General features: G+C 36.7%; 1 protein-coding gene across 4 annotated transcripts in view; it reads right to left on the bottom strand.

Annotated features, from left to right (window-relative positions):
• The window catches only part of F8 (coagulation factor VIII), a 155386-nt gene that overhangs the window by 128048 nt on the left and 8538 nt on the right, over positions 1 to 18800 (bottom strand). For all 4 annotated transcript variants that reach the window (XR_003376668.1, XM_026777787.1, XM_005370664.3 and 1 more), the window contains 2 exons: positions 8957 to 9078; positions 6635 to 6757 (listed from right to left, as the gene is read on the bottom strand). Coding sequence is in view for 3 of the 4 variants with exons in the window: in XM_026777787.1 (XP_026633588.1) it covers positions 6635 to 6757; positions 8957 to 9078 (245 nt within the window). In the remaining variant the exon portion in view is untranslated. The remainder of the gene's footprint in view (positions 1 to 6634; positions 6758 to 8956; positions 9079 to 18800) is intronic.

Here is an 18800-nt window from a genome sequence, read left to right as displayed (position 1 = left end):
GCTCTTGCAAGCTTTTTGTTCTTTTTTTTTCCCATGAGTCTTGGGTGAAGGCAATTTTTAGGGATGAGCATTTCACAGTCTCTCATTCTCTGCACCTTGACTAGTATGGGTCTCTGTGTTAGTAGCCATCTACTTAAAAAAAAAAGAAGCTTCCCTGAGAGATGCACTAACATATGGGTATATCATTAAGTCATTAGAAGAAGGTTCAGTATGTCTATTTAGTAGAAAAGTGCTAGATTCTCTCCTAGGGCCTATGACCTGTTTAGCACACACATGTACCTACATGAACATGCACACACAGAGACACACACACAGTAGACATTTGAATGGTTAAAAAGGAGCAGCTATAAAACTTATATCTTCCAGAGTTGCTTGACCCCCAATCCTAAAGTAAGTAGTGAAAATTATGTTCTTGTTGAGACCTCTGGATTCTGCAAGCCAGTAATATTGCCTCCATTCTTGCATCTTTAGCCTAATTCAACTCAATTGAATAACAAATATGCCCTGGATATGTATTTTTAAAATATTTCTTGGAGATCAAATCAGACTGGTGAGTGTGTGCCATCCCTGGGCAGACGGTCAGGGAAGGGAGCACAGGGCCCCTCCAACTCCTGCTGCAGGGGCTTCTTTGCTGCACATGACCCTGCCTCTCCCAAACCTGCCCTATTGTCTGCAAGATCCTTGGCCCAGGAACAGCTCTTGCTCCTGCACTGAGGAGATCCACCCAGAGTGTCAGTCACAGCATATATCAAACCACGATACCAAGACTCTCCTGGCTGCATTTGAAGGAAGAGATGGGCAGGTGCCAATGCAAGAATTCCTCCAACAACCTGAAAGGCAGTATAACACTAGAATTCAGGAATCACACAACAAGAAGACTTGAACACCCTATTCCAGAAGAAGTAGAAGAAAATGACTTTAAACGTAACATTATGAAAATAATAGAGGACCTTAAACAGGATGTGAAAAACTGCTTTAAAAAAATGGAGAAGAGGGCTGGAGAGATGGCTCAGCGATTAAGAGCATTGCTCTTCAAGAGGTCTGGAGTTCAATTCACAGCAACCACATGGTGGCTCACAACCAGCTGTAATGAGGTCTGGTGCCTTCTTCTGGCCTACAGGCATACATGAACCCAGAATATTATATATATATATGTATATATATACATATATATATATAATAAATGACTAAATATTTTTAAAAAAGAAACAAACGGAGAAGACAAACAAAGAGGTAGAAGAAATGACTAAATCTCTCAAAGATACCCAGGAAAAGCAAGAAAAAGCAACCAAACAGGTAAGGGAAACAGTTCAAGACTTGAAAAATGAAATGGAGGCAATGAAGAAAGCACAAACCGAGGGAAGGCTGGATATAGAAAATCTGGGTAAACAAACAAGAACTACAGAGACAAGTATAACCAACAAAATACGAGAGATAGAAGAAAGAATCTCAGACACTGAAGATACTATAGAGGAAATAAACTCATTGATTAAAGAACACAACAAATCCAACAAATTCTTAACACAAAACATCCAGGAAATCTGGGACACCATGAAAAAACCAAACCTAAGAATAATAGCAGTAGAAGAAGGAGAAGAATTACAGCTCAAAGGCCCAGAAAATATATTCAACAAAAGTATAAAAGAAAACTTTCCCAGCGTAAAAAAGGATATTCCTATGAAGGTACAAGAAGCATACAGAACACCAAATAGACTGGATCAAAAAAAGCATCCCCTCACCTTATAATAATCAAAACACAAAACATACAGAATAAAGAACAAATATTAAGAGCTGCAAGGGAAAAGGGTCAAGTAACATATAAAGGGAAACCTATCAGAATTACACCTGACTTCTCAATGGAAACCATGAAAGCCAGAAGGTCCTGGATAGATGTACTGCAGAAACTGAGAGACCATGGATGCAAGCCCAGATTATTATACCCAGCCAAGCTTGCATTCATGATCGATGGAAAAAACAAGATATTCCAGAATAAAAACAGATTTAAACAATATGTAGCCACAAACCCAGCCTTACAGAAAATACTAGAAGAAAAATCACAAACCAAGGAAGCCAACAACATCCATATTATTATGGATCTGACGACCCTCCACCAGCACAACTCAAAGAAGGGAAACACACAAACACTACCACCAGAAAAAATAACCAGAGTTAACAACCACTGGTCATTAATATCACTTAATATCAATGGACTGAATTCACCTATAAAGAGGCACAGACTAAGAGATTGGATATGAAAACAGGATCCAACATTCTTCTGTTTATAAGAAACACACCTCAAGCTCAAAGACAGACACTACCTCAGAGTAAAGCGTTGGGAAAAGGTTTTACAATCAAATGGACCAAAGAAACAAGCAGGTGTGGCTATACTAATATCTAACAAACTTGATTTCAAACTAAAATCAATCAGAATAGATGGAGATGGACACTTTATACTCATAACAGGAACAATTCAACAGGAGGAAGTCTCAATCCTGAATATCTAAGCCCCTAATATAAAAGCACCCATATATGTAAAAGAAACATTAATAGAACTCAAAGCATACATCAAACCCCACACTCTAATAGTAGGAGATTTCAATACTCCTCTCTCATCAATGGACAGGTCAACCAGACAGAAGTTTAGCAGAGAAATAAGAGAACTATCAGATGTAATGAACCAAATGGACTTAACAGACATCTATATAACATTCCACCCAAACAGAAAAGAATATACTTTCTTCTCAGTATCGCATGGAACCTTTTCAAAAATTGATCACATAATTGGTAACAAAGCAAACATCCATAGATACAAAGAAATTGTAGTAACCACCTGTGTACTATCGGATCACCATGGAATAAAGTTAGAATTTAACAACAATTCTAACCCCAGAAAGCCTACAAACTCATGGAAACTGAACAGTCAACTACTGAACCACCCCTGGGTCAAGGAAGAAATAAAGAAATTAAAGTCTTCCTTGAATTCAATGAAAATAAAGACACAACATACCCAAACCTATGGGACACTATGAAAGCAGTGCTAAGAGGAAAGTTCATAGCACTAAGTGTCCACATAAAGAAAATGGAGAAAGCACACATTGGAGACTTAACAGCACATCTGAAAGCTCTAAAAAAGAAGCAGATTCACCCAGGAGGACTAGAAGACTGGAAATAATCAAACTGAGGGCTGAAATCAACAAAATAGAAACACAGAAAACAATCCAAAGAATCAATGAAACAAAAAGCTGGTTCTTGGAGAAAATCAACAAGATTCACAAACCACTATCCTAGCAGGCTCCTTTCATTAGATTTATGCACTAGGAAGTTTCTACAGTAAAAATAGGGAAACTTTCAGGAGCATACAAATATAACTTTCTTTAAAGAATTTTTTCAAATTCCATCTCTTTCATTAAGCATCACCAAAGGGAAGGAAGTTTCTTTATTATCTGGTCATATTAGTCTGAAAATTTCCAAGTTAAGGCCTTTCCATTTCAGAATGACAACTTAGAGTATGTAATATAGAACACATGCATCAATAATTATTAATGATTTCCTTGATTTTAAAATGTTATAGACTATATTGATAGTACTGGCATCCTAGTCACTCCTTGCTACACTGTGAAGTTAAGCAGAAGCTAGCTGGAGTGGGCGCCAAGGCCAAATTATTTTAATGATCTGATCCTGATCTTCTGCTATATGGCTCTTAGCTGATCATAAGCCCTTTCCTTATAAAAGTCAGAATCTAAAGAAAAATGAGAATTCTATTTCATCTCCGTACTATGAGATTTGATCTTCTTTAGAAAACTTTGGGCAGAGGAAGACTGACACAATAGGAGTTTTAGGACTCTCAGTCTGGCTCCAAAGGGAGAACACAGGGATTTGAATATAAATAGCAAAGTTTTGTGGAATTTTAGTTTAAAATGTGATATATTTGTTTATACTGCAAAATATTTGCTTAATGATGCACTATTTTATGTTGCATCTTTTAACTCTGTAAAGCTGTGTTAATTTGCATGCCTAAAACACCTGATTGATCTAATAAAGCTGTATGGCCAAGCTATACAGGAAATGGATAGATGGGATTGCCAGGCAGAGAGAATAAATAGGAGGAGAAATCTAGGGAAAAAGAGGAGAGAAGGATATCAGAGTCTAGTCACCCAGCCACCCAGCCAGCTATAGAGTAAGAATGAAAGAAAAATATAAGAAAGCTAAAAAGCCCAAAGGCAAAATAAAGTTAAAAATAAATGGGATAATTTAAGTTAGAAAAGCTTGCTAGAAACAAGCCAAGCTAAGGGCAGGCATTCATAAGTAAGAATAAGTCTCTGTGTATGTATTTGGGAGCTGGGTGGTGGGCCTCCAAAGAGTAAAAACATTAACTACAGCAACATTATAGTAATACTGGATGTTTAGCATACACCATCTGTCCTGGTTAGTTTTTATTATCAATTTGACACAACCAGAGTCACCTTTTTTCATGATAAAATAGCATGAACAAAGATAACTTAAGGAAGAATTTATTTTGGCTTATGCTTCCAGTGGGCTAAATGTCAATAATGGAAGGGAATACATTGACACATGCATCTGTAGAAGATAGGTGAGAGTTCATATCTAAATTGCACAAAGGAAGTAGAGTTAACTAGAGGTAGGGGTGAAGGTATAAACTCTCAAAGCCTATTTCCAGCGACATATTTCCTCCAGAAAGATTCTATGTCCTAACAGTTCCATCACCTCCCCTAACATCACCAATTGGGGATCAAGTGGTCAAATACTGGAGACTATGGGGGACATTTTTCATGATTTGAATTTCATAATGGCCATTTGGGGGTAACATGGAATCCATGAAGAACTAAGAACTTCACTTTGTCCTAAAACTTACAGGGTTATCTGTTAATAATAGAACCTTTCTCAAAATTTTTAAAGTCCTAAACGAGGGTCTGTCTTTGTCCTAGCTTAATTAGGTAAGATACTGATCTCTAAGCCAATTAACTGTGACCAATAAGATGGGAAACATGGATCAACTCCTTATCTCTAGACCAATCACCTAGACCATGGAGATTTAGACTTTAAAATATAGCATATTCTGTTTGAAATATAGTTAGAAGGGGCAATTTTTTTTAAATACAGGGTCTTATTTTATGGCTCAGGTTGGCCTAGAACTTACAGTGATCTTCCTGGTTCAGTCTCATGAATGCTGAGATTAGAGGTGTGTCCATCAAGCTTTATTAGCAATTCTTTGGAGCCTTCTCTATTCCCAATATTAAGAATAAAACATGTGCTAGACAAGTGCTGTATCACTAAGCTCTATCCCTGCTTCCATAAGAAGTAATTCTAATGAGTGAGGAACATAAAGAAAATGGTGTTTTCTATACCTTTTTTTTTTTTTGGTTTTTCGAGACAGGGTTTCTCTGTGGTTTTGGAGCCTGTCCTGGAACTAGCTCTTGTAGACCAGGCTGGTCTCGAACTCATAGAGATCCGCCTGCCTCTGCCTCCCGAGTGCTGGGATTAAAGGCGTGCGCCACCACCGCCCGGCTTATACCTTTGTTCTTATGTAGAGCAAGGACTATATACTAGATATTACGGTACATGCTAGGGAAACAACAAATGTATACAATGAACCTATTTTGAAATATTTACATTCTAGTAACTTTGAGATACGAATGGTAGAACATCAGATTGTAAATGCTGGAAGCCTCAATTACAGTTCACTTTGCTTCTTGAGTCTTTGCCTTTCTCAGGAACTACTTATAGAAGTTTATATTAGTGAAACTATCTTGTGTGACAAGAACTTTCCATAGGCAGGTTAAATAAGGCTGATGTTCCTTCTTCCTCTATAGCCTTCCATATTGCTCAACGTCAAGACATATAGGAAAAGATTTCATTATCATCATCACCATCTGTAAAAATCAAAGCAAGTTTTCAGTAGCTACATTTGTCATAATGTTAAAGAAGTCTGGCCAAGAATAAAACCAAAACAGAAGGAATATAGAGTAAAAAATGTGATAAAAATGATACTGAAGGTATCATTGAATTCTTGGTCCCCAGTCACACCCAGTTCATTTCATGGAACTTTCTAGCTATATAAACAAAAATTCAGCATTATCTATACAAATCCTTGTACTGTGGAATAGTGGTTCAGAGCACAAGTTTTAGGGTTGGATAGGCCCACTTATGGACCTGATTTTGCCACTGGAAAGCATATGGCCTTGAATGTAGTATATATAAGTAATTACTGCTACTATGATGATTAAATTTCAATATATTTATATACAAAAGAATTAATACAATTCCAGGTGTAACACTGTTTAGACATGTCCTCTAAGTTTCTTGTATTGGATATTTGATTCCAATGTAATAGTTTTGAGACATTTAAGAAGGAAAGGTTAATTTTGGCTCATTGTTTCATAAGTTTATATTTATGATCACTTATTATACTATATGGCGTGAAGATGTCATGAAAGCTGATGCTTTTAGAACTCAGAACTATTAAATATATAATCCTCTTACTTTGTAAGGTGTCCAGATAAGTGTTTATTTTATAGCAATCCAAAATGGAGAAACATGGCCCTTATTACCAAGAACATGCTTCTCATCTTTCTATAATTGGAATGGCAGGACAATAGGAAAGAATTTGACTCACCCTCAGAAGATTTCCAGTAGGAAACACCAATAGCATGAAGACTGACAGGATGAGAAGCCATGTTTTTAAGTGTAATGACCACAATGTCATGAACCTCAGTCCAAATGGTAGGACCCAGCAGACCTGTTAAAATGAGATGTCCCTCAAAAATTACTTGAAAGATAACATACCAGAGAGCCTGTCATTATAAAAGAGAGAATTAAAGTCACAGTGGAAAAGCATGCCACTTTGAAACTGATAAATAGCAGTTATGCTTTCTACTAACTTTAGTTCAACCTCAGGGTTGTTCTGAGAAATTATTTGTGATAAGTCATTCAATGTTTCATTAATTCAACGATCTAGGAGAATAACATTAAAAGCAAATAAAACAAATGCAAAAGTCTTGAGGCATAAATAAATCTGGCATAGTTGAATAGTATGACTGAATTTATGTGAATGACCAGTACAATAATAAAAAATAAGATTAGAGATGTATACAGGGAACATAATATGTAGGACCTTATGGGAAGAAGGGAGGGAGAAAAATAAAGAGATCATAGGTGATTCCTATGATTTAATTTCAGTTATGACAAACGGATAGATAGTCCAAAATACAGAAATCAAGAGGAAATTAAGAGTTATAGTCTGTGGATATCTTTATAAGATACTTATAAATGGTTTATTGAATGAGTTGGAGTCAGTGACATGAAAATATGAAATAGCTTTGATTTTCCAAAATGACCACAATTTTTAGTTGCATTCTGTGAAATTTCTTTCTTGCACTTTGATCAAGCCTAAATCTTTTCTAGTAATGTCCAAATACTAACAGAGACTAATGTTTGTAGATGTTAACAATTTCTTTCCTTTTAAATGACAAACTTTGATGTCCTCTGAATCTTTTTTATTATTTGTTTTATTTTATGTGTATGAGTGCTTTGTTTGCAAGCCTTTGTGCACCATGTATGTGCTTGGTGCCCAAGGAAGTCAGAAGAGGGTGCGGGATCTAGAAGTGGAGTTCCAGATGTTTGTGAACTACCTTGTAGGTACTAGAAATTGAACCCAGGTCCTCTGCAAGAGTAACAAGAGCTCTTAACCTCTGAACAATCTCACTTGTCCTTCTGATCCATCTCTGCAGCACGATGTTTTCTAAATCTTAAAGCTCCCTTAATCCTCCTGCTAAGTTTTGAAGAGCCTCTCCACAAAAAACTTCAGTAAGTAAAAGCACTTTTGTTGGCAGCTTCATACATTTCCTGGCTTCTTTTCCTAATCCTCCTTCTCAAGTGGCCTCCCTCCCATCTTTCAGTAGGGAACATACCAAAAATGTTTTCCAAAGAAATCCTCAAAGGTAAATCTTACACATTCCTAGCCTTCTTTCATATAAGCTGCAGAGGGGTCATGGGCCAAAGGTTGAAGAACAGTTTATGCCTACTACATGAAAAAAAATCTCAATCAAGGCTCAGACTTCAAATATGAGAGTATTTGTCACCTATAAAATTCTCAGCATCAATTCTAAGACAGGTAATGGTGGTGTTGCTCAGTAGTAAAGCAATTGTTGAACATGTGCAAGACCCTAGGTTAGATCTCTAGCATTGATAAAAACATTGTTAATGCAATAAATATCTTGCCTTTTTACATGCTTATTTGACATCTAAGTGGAGATAAAGAGTTGATATTTAGAATGGGTCAAAATTAAATATAGAAGTGGAGCTATTAGAACATAGACAAAAATGTAAAGCTTCAAAACTATAGAAGATAAAACTGGATTAAAGAGAAAAAGAAAAGGAAATAATCCAAAACCAAGCTTGTAGAAGCCAAGCAGAGGAGACATAAAATCCAGTCAGTTTATTTTCCTGAAAGTAGCAGTTAAGGACATCTGGTTAAAGAATATATGATGTGGGAGTGATTTCTTATTAATAAAGAAACTGCCTAGGCCCCTTGATAGGCCAACCCTTAAGTGGGTGGAGTAAACAGAACAGAGGGCTGGGAGAAAGAAGCTGAGTCAGAGAGTCGCCATGATTGTCCCACTCCAGACAGATGCAGGTTAAGATCTTTCCTGGTAAGCCAGCTTGTGGGCTACAAAGATTAATAGAAATGGGTTAGATTAATATGTAAGAGCTAGCCAATAAGAGGCTGGAACTAATGGGGCCAGGCAGTGTTTAAAAGAATACAGTTTCTGTGTAATTATTTCGGGTATAAAGCAGGGGATGCAGCTCCGCCGCTCCTAATTCAACAAATATATCCTTCGGTGACCACACTCTCTAAGTACAGCCCTGAGGTTAGGGATATTTGCTAGGAAATGAGTTAACTAACATCATAATTAGCATTTAATATTGTTTTCATTACCCATCCAGGGTGGCCTGGGCTTGGCAATGCTGAAAAGGTGGTCCATGTACTCTACAAATACCGTCTTTTTGTACATGATGGAGGTGTTGAATGGAAAAGATGTTGGCATTCTAGGAAGAAATCTGGATGAAGAAAAGAAAAGATCATTCATTTTTGATATTGTTATAGTAAGCTTTCAAAAGTTCAAAGTTTAACATTAATAAAATTCTAATAAACTGATAGAATAATGATTCTTGCTATTCAGTTATGAGCTTAGGATTCTATATTCCCTTTGGTCATTTCTTAAATATAAACTAAAAATGCTTCTGATTTTAATGGAGACATCTTCTTGATCTATATACTTTCAGTCTACTAAATGAATAAAACATTTAATAAAAACAATGCTCAATCAAAATACAAATTAATTAAATCTAATACAATTAACCAAAGACTAATAAAACTAACATTCTATGTTCAACCATTCTTTTTTGATAACTCAAAATCCTAACATTTGGACATGTTTAACCACACCATGTCATACAAATTATTGTAGATTCCTATATAACTCCTCTGCCTTACTATAAATCAGAGATATTATGAATTCATATACAACTACAAGATGGTTAAACTAGTCCTCTGCTTGCCATCAATATGGATTGGTGACTTATTATTAATTATAGACATAAATTGATAATTATAAATATTGATTATAAATACAAATTATTGATTAACTATCAATATAGATTGTTGATTATTAATTTCAACATCATTATCATTCTTCCAGTCATCCTCACACACTTAGGACCTGAAGTATGCATTCCCCAGAGAGAAATTCATAAACTGCATTTATTAAATGAAAAAGGGGGAATTCATGGGATCTGCAAGGTTATGCAAATCAGCTGACATTTAGAAGGCCAGTCCACCAGACATTTACACATATGATGGAGGTTAAATTCACATAAGCACAGCCATGAAAAATATTGCATTTTGAATAGCTGGCTGTCTCTAACTGCAAATTCTGTTGTATGATAACATGCTCCACTTCTAACTCAGTTTTGTGACTCTTAAGCAGTGTATTCCTCATATGTTGGGCACAATTTTCCTGTGTTCTGTTAGGATGACTTCCTCCCCCCCCCCAAAAAAAAAAACTAATCTGGCAAATAAAATAAGACAGTCAAACCTTTTGTCTCACACTCTAATAAAAAACAACTTAGAAGTCTGTTCTTTATAATTAATTCTTTAGCAGGATTATTTGACCAGAAGAAAGTCCTTGTGGAGAGATCACAGGAGGAGCTTCCACAGACCTGAACTGCAGGTGTCTGGCCTTACTAGATCTAAGTTCTTGAAAGATTTATGATTAATTAGAGTGGTATTGCAGGTGTCTGGCCTTGTTATATGATAGTCCTTCAAGAGACCAATAGCACCCAACTGACTAACCATGTTAGTCTCTGTCTCTTCCTTAGATCTCTCAATGTTTTAGTTTTCTCCCTTTGTAACTTGTAGTGGCCCCTTTAAGAGATGGCCCAAACCTCCTCACAGCTGCAGCTGTTAGCTACAAACTAGCTGATAAATTTTGCTGCATATCTTCAAAGAACGCCTGTGTCCCTGAGAATTTTCCTTGCAGATTTTTATTACTAACAAGTTTCTAATGAATGGATGTGTGCATGTGTGTATGTGTGTGTGTATGTATGCATGTATATGTGTACATGTATATGCTTGGGAATTTGTACCAGCAGAAAAAAGAAGACTGGAAGAGTAAAGAATGTAGAAGGATAAAGAATGAAGGAAAATGAAGAAAAAGCAGAAGAATATTGAGTAATTAGAACAAGAATAAATTGAAATAGAGATTTATAACAGAGAATTGGAATTAGAATTGACACAGAGAATTAGAGCTAAGAAATTATAGACAATTAAGACAAGAAAATTAGAATTAAAACAGAACAATAAAGAGACATGACTGGAACTGCAATCATGCGAATTCATTCTGTAACCTCAGACTAGAAATTTTCTAAGTACCTTTTGCTACTCCTCCAAGGCAACCTAACCAAACCCTGGGAGGAAGTCAGTAGAGCTGGACTCTGCTGGCTTTCAATGCTTAACAGTCTTCTTAACAGTCAAATATCTGAACTGATACTTAGTTTTTCAGAGACCTCTGTCAAGGGCTCTGACCAAGCAGGGCAAAGTGGGGCTGGCTTCACCAGTATCATATTCTTCTGGCCCACTCTTCCACTTAGCCCTGAATTTCACTCCATTCCAGGGTTTCCAAGATACCTGAGAGCCAGTTGACTGGCTCTGCCAACTGAAGGCCTTGACAGAGGGCATTCTATAGTGGCTGTGGGCCAAAGACCAGGGGTTTTTAAGGAAATTCTTCCAATAAATAGAATTTCTTTGCAGAGAAATGCATGGGGAAGTTCATGGTTAGAGAGCTAAGATAACTGTATAAACAGGAGGCTAGGAACCCCTCTAATCCTTTTTTTGTCTCATCACACTCATGGCCTTACAGGAGATACCTGATGATGACTAGTTTCCAGGAGAGGCACTCACCTGGCCTTTTATAGATAGGTCAACATCATACACTAGTATAAAAAATTGACTATTGATATACCACAATCCATTTGTTGGTGGCATTGATATATAATGGTGGAGTAAATAATGCCCCCTAATGGGCCAAACTTTAACCAATACTAATTGTTCAATATATTAAAAGAAAAATTGCACAGGGTTCGGTTATATACAAACTATTCCTGTTATATAAGATTGTGTTCAGCAACAAATATCTTTGTTTTCTTTCTGGGATAGAGACATATTAGTGAGTGTAAGAAGAAGATCTTCATACTACACGTTAATTATATGGAAAATTTCCACTGTTGAAGAAGCACAAAACATCATAGAAAAAAGGTTTTATAATCCATTCTAACTTTGCTTCCTCTTAACATTTGGGAGTGTTGTTTGTATTTCCGTTGGAATTTGATATGTAAATTCTGCCAAATGTACTTGGCAATAATTATTCCTGACATGAATTGTTCTTTCAAATTTTATCTAAAACCAGTTGGAAAACCATTATATTTTCTGACCTTTGCTTAGAAGAAGTTGAGCAGCTGCAGGAACAGATAGTGTAAATTTGAATTTCCTTAGCTGTTTATTTTAAACTTTGGCAGAGTCTGTCAGGATGTGTTTAGGGCCCGTTTATCCTGTTGTCAAAATAATCTAGATTACAAAATGCTAATGTTAAAACAAAAAATCTACTTTTTTCTAGTAAATACATGTGACATCCTGCTAATGAATTATTTACTTTATTAGATTCATTTTTAGTGTGGGTGGTATAATGTGTGTACTTGTGTTCGTGTGTGTGTGTGTGTGTGTGTGTGTAAATATAGAGGTCAGATGTTGATGTTGGGTGTCTTCCATCTCTCTCTATCTTATTTTTATCTTTATGTGTCTGTGTAAGTGTATGCCACATGAGTGCAGGTACCCGCAGAAGCCAGAAGATGGCTTTGGATCCTATAGACTTGGAGTCACAAATGGTGAGCCATCAAGTTGTAGGACTTTAAGACAATTTTGAGGCCATTTCTGAGTGCCTTAGTGCTTCCCCCCACACCTCCCTGGGAATACATGCATGTACTGAAATGTTGGAAACTTTCCATCTCCTATGACCTTGCGGATATTCTCCAAATAGAGCTCCGTTTCTAGAATTGAAACAAGATAACCCACAGATGTCCACCAATGTTTTGACTTGGTCCCTGGAAAGGAGTCAGATGTTCCCTGTTGCCTCGTCTGATCTGGCAACCGCTCTCCAGCCCTGGCTCAGACCACTTGTTATTAGAAGCCCCTCTGAATAAGCCTATCCTAATAATTGGAAAATTGCTCCTGAGTCCCCCACCCTTGTTTCTATGGCTTGTAACAGGCATTTGGGGTCCTTGGCATTGAATGCTATTGAATGCTAAGTGACCCTACCACAGCAGAATTAAAATCCTCTTGCTTTTACATCAATTGAGGTGTGACAGTGTATTCTTGGGGTGACTCCTCTTCAGTAGTTGGACTCTAAAAGTTCAACATTGTTAGTGCTAGGAATTGAATTTGTGTCCTCTGTAAGAGCAGAAATAACTCAACCACTGGGCCATCTCTCAGGATTCCATCTTTTTTTTTTTTTAGACAACCTGGAGCTCACTGACTCAGATAAGTTGACTATACAGTAAGCTCCATGGATCTGCATATCTCTGTTTCCCCAGTGTTAGAATCTTTATGTGGATGCTGGTGATATGACCTCAGTTCTTCATGCTTGTAAAGCAAGCACTTCACTGTGTGAGTCACTTCCCAACCCTCCTAAATAAAATTTTATACCAAAAGTAGTATTCATTGTGCCAGGCTACTAGATTACATTAAAATACAAAGCACTTTAGGATGTATAATCATCTTGCTATTGTTAACAAGAACAAACAGATAAGTGACCAACTTTTCAATATGATACCAGGTACCTGGTCCTCTGGGCTGCTACTCGGGGTATTCAACTGCAGGCTATACAAACAATAAAATGAACCTGTATCCCTTTCTTATACCATACACAAAAAAACAAGTATTAAGTGAATCAAAGACCTTAATGTAGGAGTTAAAAATATAAACTGCATAGGAGAAAATGAAGCCTAAGATCTGGCAAATATTTCTTATGTATTATGTCAAAAGTATAACTAAGTGTAACTAAGGTAAAAAAAAAAACAGATAAATTAAACTTCATCAAAATGAAAGATTTTGAGTTTGAAAGAATACTATTAGTAATGTGAAAAGATTACCCACAGCATGGGATAATAGTTACATAATATAAATCTTATAAAGTTGTAGTATTGAGACTATATAAAGAACTTTTAAATCTCAATATTAAAGTATTAAATATTAAAGACAATACAGGGACTGGGGAAATAGATAGTTCAGCAGTTAAGAGTACTAGTTACTCATTCAGAGATACCAGGTTCAATTCCCAGCACCACATGGCAGCTCACAACCATCTGTAACTCCAGGTGATCAGATGGCCTTTCTGCCTTCTGCAGGCACCAGTAACACGCATGGTGCACAGATCTACACGCACTTTTAATAATAGCCTCTCTTAGGCTCTCTTCATGGTAGCAAGCCTCAGTGTCCCTGCATGAATCCTTTAATCATGGACCTCCAAATGCTATTGAGGCTGTATCTTCACTAATGGCCTCTCCTGGTACTCACAGTGCCAAGTCTCAGTTGTTCTCCATGACCCCTTTATGCCTTTAAAACCAGTACTACCTGTATTACTTTTATATTACCAAGTTAAGCTGTCAACATGAGGTACAGCTAGGTTATCTATAGAGCACAGATTCCGTGTGATGACTCTGAGGAAACACCTCCCAGAAGATTTTACCTCAACGATGCTCTTTCTAACCCCCACTAATTTCTCAGTTCCAGTTAACCAGCACCAAGTTCTCAGTAATACAAAGATTTGACTTTAATAGTAGTGATCTATTGTTAATCATACCTGACTATACAGTTCTAACTGATCAGAACTACAGATTCTTAATTCAAAATATGCAATGGCCCTGATAGAGTCTTTATGTGACTCTAAAACTTCCCTCTGGAACTTCACAAGCCAGAACTCCATTCTCTGATTTCTCTTAACATTTTTATCTCCCATACTCCCACAGAACAGCTCACCAAGGTCTGAACACTCAGTAGCTTCTCCAGGTCAAAATTCCAAAGTTCTTCAACAATCCTCCCCAAAATAATATGATCAGGTTTGTCACAGCCATACCCCACAATCTTAGTATCAATTTGTCATAGGGTACTATTGCCATGATGAAAACAACTTGGTGAGGAAATAATTTATTTGACTACATTTCCACTTCATTATTGAAGGAAGTCAGTGCAGGAACTCAAGAGAAACTTGGAGGCAAGAGCTGAAGCAGGAGCCATGGAGGAGGGCTGCTTACTGGCTTGCCCTTTATGATTTGCTCAGCAACCTTCTTATGGAACCTAGGACCACCAGCCCAGTGACAGAATCACCCGCAATGGCTGGGCTCTCCCCCATCAATCACTAATTAATAAAACACTCCACAGGCTTGCCCACAGCCCAGTCTTATGGAGACATTTTCTCCATAAGAGATCCCCTCCTCTCAGATGACTATAAATTGTGTCAAGTTGACATAAAACTAATTAGCACAAGGTCAGAAATCAATGTAACATAAAATAAGCAGGATAATAATCTAATTAACAAAAATTACTTTGGATGGGGACTGGAGAGATGGATCAGCAGTTAAGAGCACTGACTCCTCTTAAAGATGACCAAGATTTGGTTCCCAAAACCCACGTGGTGGCTCACGACTGACTGGAATTTCAGTCCTAGGGGACTGTTTTGCCTAGTACAACTCTTTTGACTGTTGTACTAGGTACTGAAGTGGTGAACTGACATGCACACAGGCAAAACACTTATTTACATAAAATAAATAAATCCATAAATGTGTTCTAAAAAATTACCTTGGTATCAATCTAACAAAAGAAGTGAAAGATTTATACAGCAAAATGTTAAAACACTGAAGAAAGAAATTAAAGAAGATTCCCAAAGTCCAAGACTATGATGAGTATATACACTGAAACAGTTTACCTGAGCTAACAGGAGCTCACCAATTCCAGCCAGACTGGGAAGGAACAAGCATAGGAACAAACTAGTCCCTCTGTGGTTCACAGCTGCATGGCTGGGGCAGACTGCGGGATCACTGGCAGTGGCATCAGGATTTATCCCTACTGCTTGTGCTGGCTTTTTGGAAAACTATTCTCTTTGGATGGATCTTGCTCAGCCTAGATATAGTAGGGAGGGCCTTGGACCCTCCCCAAAGCAGTGTGCCTTACCTTCTCTAAGGAGTGGATGGAGTGGGGGGGGATAAGTGAAGGGAATGGGAGGAGGGGAGGGAGTAGGAACTTGGATTGATATGTATGATGAAAAAAGATAGTTTGTATTCTTTTTTAAAAAAATAAAAAGAAAAGAAGATAGAAAGGTCTCTCAAGCACTGGAAGAATCTGTATTATGACAATTATACTAACAACAACAATCTACAGAATCAATACAATCTCTATCAGCATTGCAGCTACATTCTTCATAGTAATATAAAAATAAGTATCTTAAAATTCATGTGGAAACAAAAAGGATCCCCATAACCAAAGAAATACTCGAACAAAAAGAATACTTACTGCAGGAGTTACTACTATAGCTGATTACAAGTGCAAGTTATATTGCAGAGACATGGTAAGAAAACCATGTATTGGCACAAAAGAAGACGGATCATGAAATTGAGTAGAAGGCCCCGATATAAGTCCATGATTCTACAATCACCTGATTTTTTGACAAATGGGCCAAAAAATGCACAGGAGAAAAGATCATATCTTTAACAAATGGTGTGGATAAGCTAAATATCTACATGTAGAAGAAACAAAATCCTTATCTCTCATGCCATACGAAATAAACTCCAAATAGCTCAAAGACCTCAATATTAGATATGAAACTGAAATTGCTAGAGGACAAAGTATGAAGCACACATAAAGATATGGGAATAGGTAAAGGTTTTCTGAATAAAAAAAAATTCTCATTGCTTAGGAAATAAGGCCAATCAACAGTCAACAAATGGGACTTGCACATCAAAGGAAACCATCTATCAAGTGGAGACAAACCATCTATTAAGTGAAGAGACAGCCTACAGAACAGAAGAAAATCTTTGCCAGCTATACACTGAACAGATAATTTTAGAATATACAAATAAGTAAAACAAACAAGAAACAAGAAACAAACATTCCAAAGGAGAGAGGCAACCAAGTCCTACCCATCTATGACACCTATTAATCACATTAGTGACCAGCATGGCATGATAACCTTAAGAATGCAGTAGTGGCATGCTTACCTTGGTGGTAACCAACAATTCTCTGATTGGACTTAAGACCCACTCAACATGAGGGAAACCATGCCTGCTAATAGAAACCTAGCTAATTACTCATTGCCAGTGAAGTCATGGACATTAGAGGAGAACTTGCAACAACTACTTTACTAAATTAATCAGCATAATCCCTAATGAAATGTTAAACATTTTTTCCTGTCTTTCTTTTTCTTTCTTTGTTTCTTTATTTCTTCCCTTCTTCCTTCCTTCCTTCCTTCCTTCCTTCCTTCCTTACTTTCTTTCTTTCTTTCTTTCTTTCTTTCTTTCTTTCTTTCTTGCTTGCTTGCTTGCTTGCTTTTTATTTTTCGAGACAGGGTTTCTCTGTAGCTTTGGAGCCCGTCCTGGCACTAGCTCTTGTAGATCAGACTGACCTTGAACTCACAGAGGTCTGTCTACCTCTGCCTCCTGAGTTCTGGGATTAAAAGCATGTACCACCACCACCGGCTAAACATTTTTCCTATATCCACAAATAATTTTAGTCTTCACCTCTCATCAGGGAAACTTTTCTTCATAACAAATGGAGATCATAAAAGAAAACCACAATCAATCAATATGCAAAGTCCCAGTGGATATCTATAAAACACTCCTATGCCTAAAGCTCAGGGAAGGTTTGGGGAGTGGGAGTGGAAAGATTGTAAGAGCAAGAGGAACAGGGACTTGCTGTGAGATTGTGTCTCCTAGTAATATCAGAAACTACATTCAAAAGATCTCATGGACACAACTTAACAAATGTGAACTAAACAAGGATGACACCAATAGACATGCCAAAGTGGACTAGGAAAAGTACAGGAGATCTCAAACCCATATAAAGAACTATAGGCAACTAAGGAATGACAAGAGAAGAAAAAGTCTTCTCTGGAAAAGAACACATCAATTGTTATTCAATACCAAATGATCAGCCCTGAAAAAATACATATTAGTAACAATATACAGACTGAGAAGGTTATATTTAGGAATATATATGCACATGCATATAATATATCCAAGCAATACAGTTAATAAAAAAAGAGACCATGAATTTTAAATACAGCAATATAGTGGAAGATTTGGAGAGAAAAAAAGGAAGTGAAAAATGTAATTTCATTAGAATCTTTTAAAAAGTAAAATAAAAAAGGCATAAGAAAAAGAGAGAAAACTCATTATTTTAAAAGGCTGTGGAACTGAACAGAAAGTTCTCACTAGAAGAAATACAAAAGCTAATAAACACTTTAAAAGTGTTTAACATCATTAGCAATTAGAGAAATTCAAATTAACACTACACTGACATTCCCTCTCATCCCAGTTAGAATGCCTGTCATCAAAAATAATCAAATGACAACAAATTCTGGTGAGGATGTTGGGAAAGAGAAACTCTATTCCATCGAGAATAAACTGATGCAGCCACTTTGAAAATCAGTATGGAAGTTCTAAAAAAGCTACAAATAGAACTACTATATGAACCAGATATACCACTCCTGGGTATATGCCCAAAAGACTCCATATTCTACTACAAAGATACTTGCATGCCCATGTCCACTGCTACTTTATTCACAATAGCAAGGAAACATAATTAGCCTAGATATCCACCAATTGATGAATGGATAATAAAAATGTAGTACATATACACAATGGGATTCTACTTAACTATAAAAAAAATTGAGCTGGGTGGTGGTGGTGCACATCTTTAATACCAGCACTTGGGAAACAGAGGCAGGTGGATCTCTATGAGTTTGGAGAGAAAAAACTGCGCCCATGTTCCCAAAATATTCTTTATAAATGTTCTTTTACATTTAAAGGGGGAAATGATATAGGTATGAATAATTTGCATTGGTGTGGATTTTAAGGTCAATTTTGTTATATGTATATGTATTTCTGATCTTGATTAAGGTATTGTGATTATGTAGTTCATTTTTAAAATGTAATGTATAATTAGGAAATATAGGTTG

The sequence above is a fragment of the Microtus ochrogaster genome, unplaced genomic scaffold (assembly GCF_000317375.1).
Source record: "Microtus ochrogaster isolate Prairie Vole_2 unplaced genomic scaffold, MicOch1.0 UNK85, whole genome shotgun sequence".
NCBI classification, from domain to species: Eukaryota; Metazoa; Chordata; class Mammalia; order Rodentia; family Cricetidae; genus Microtus; species Microtus ochrogaster.
Note: the sequence above shows the minus strand (reverse complement) of the source record. Positions and strands in the feature narration are given on the sequence as shown.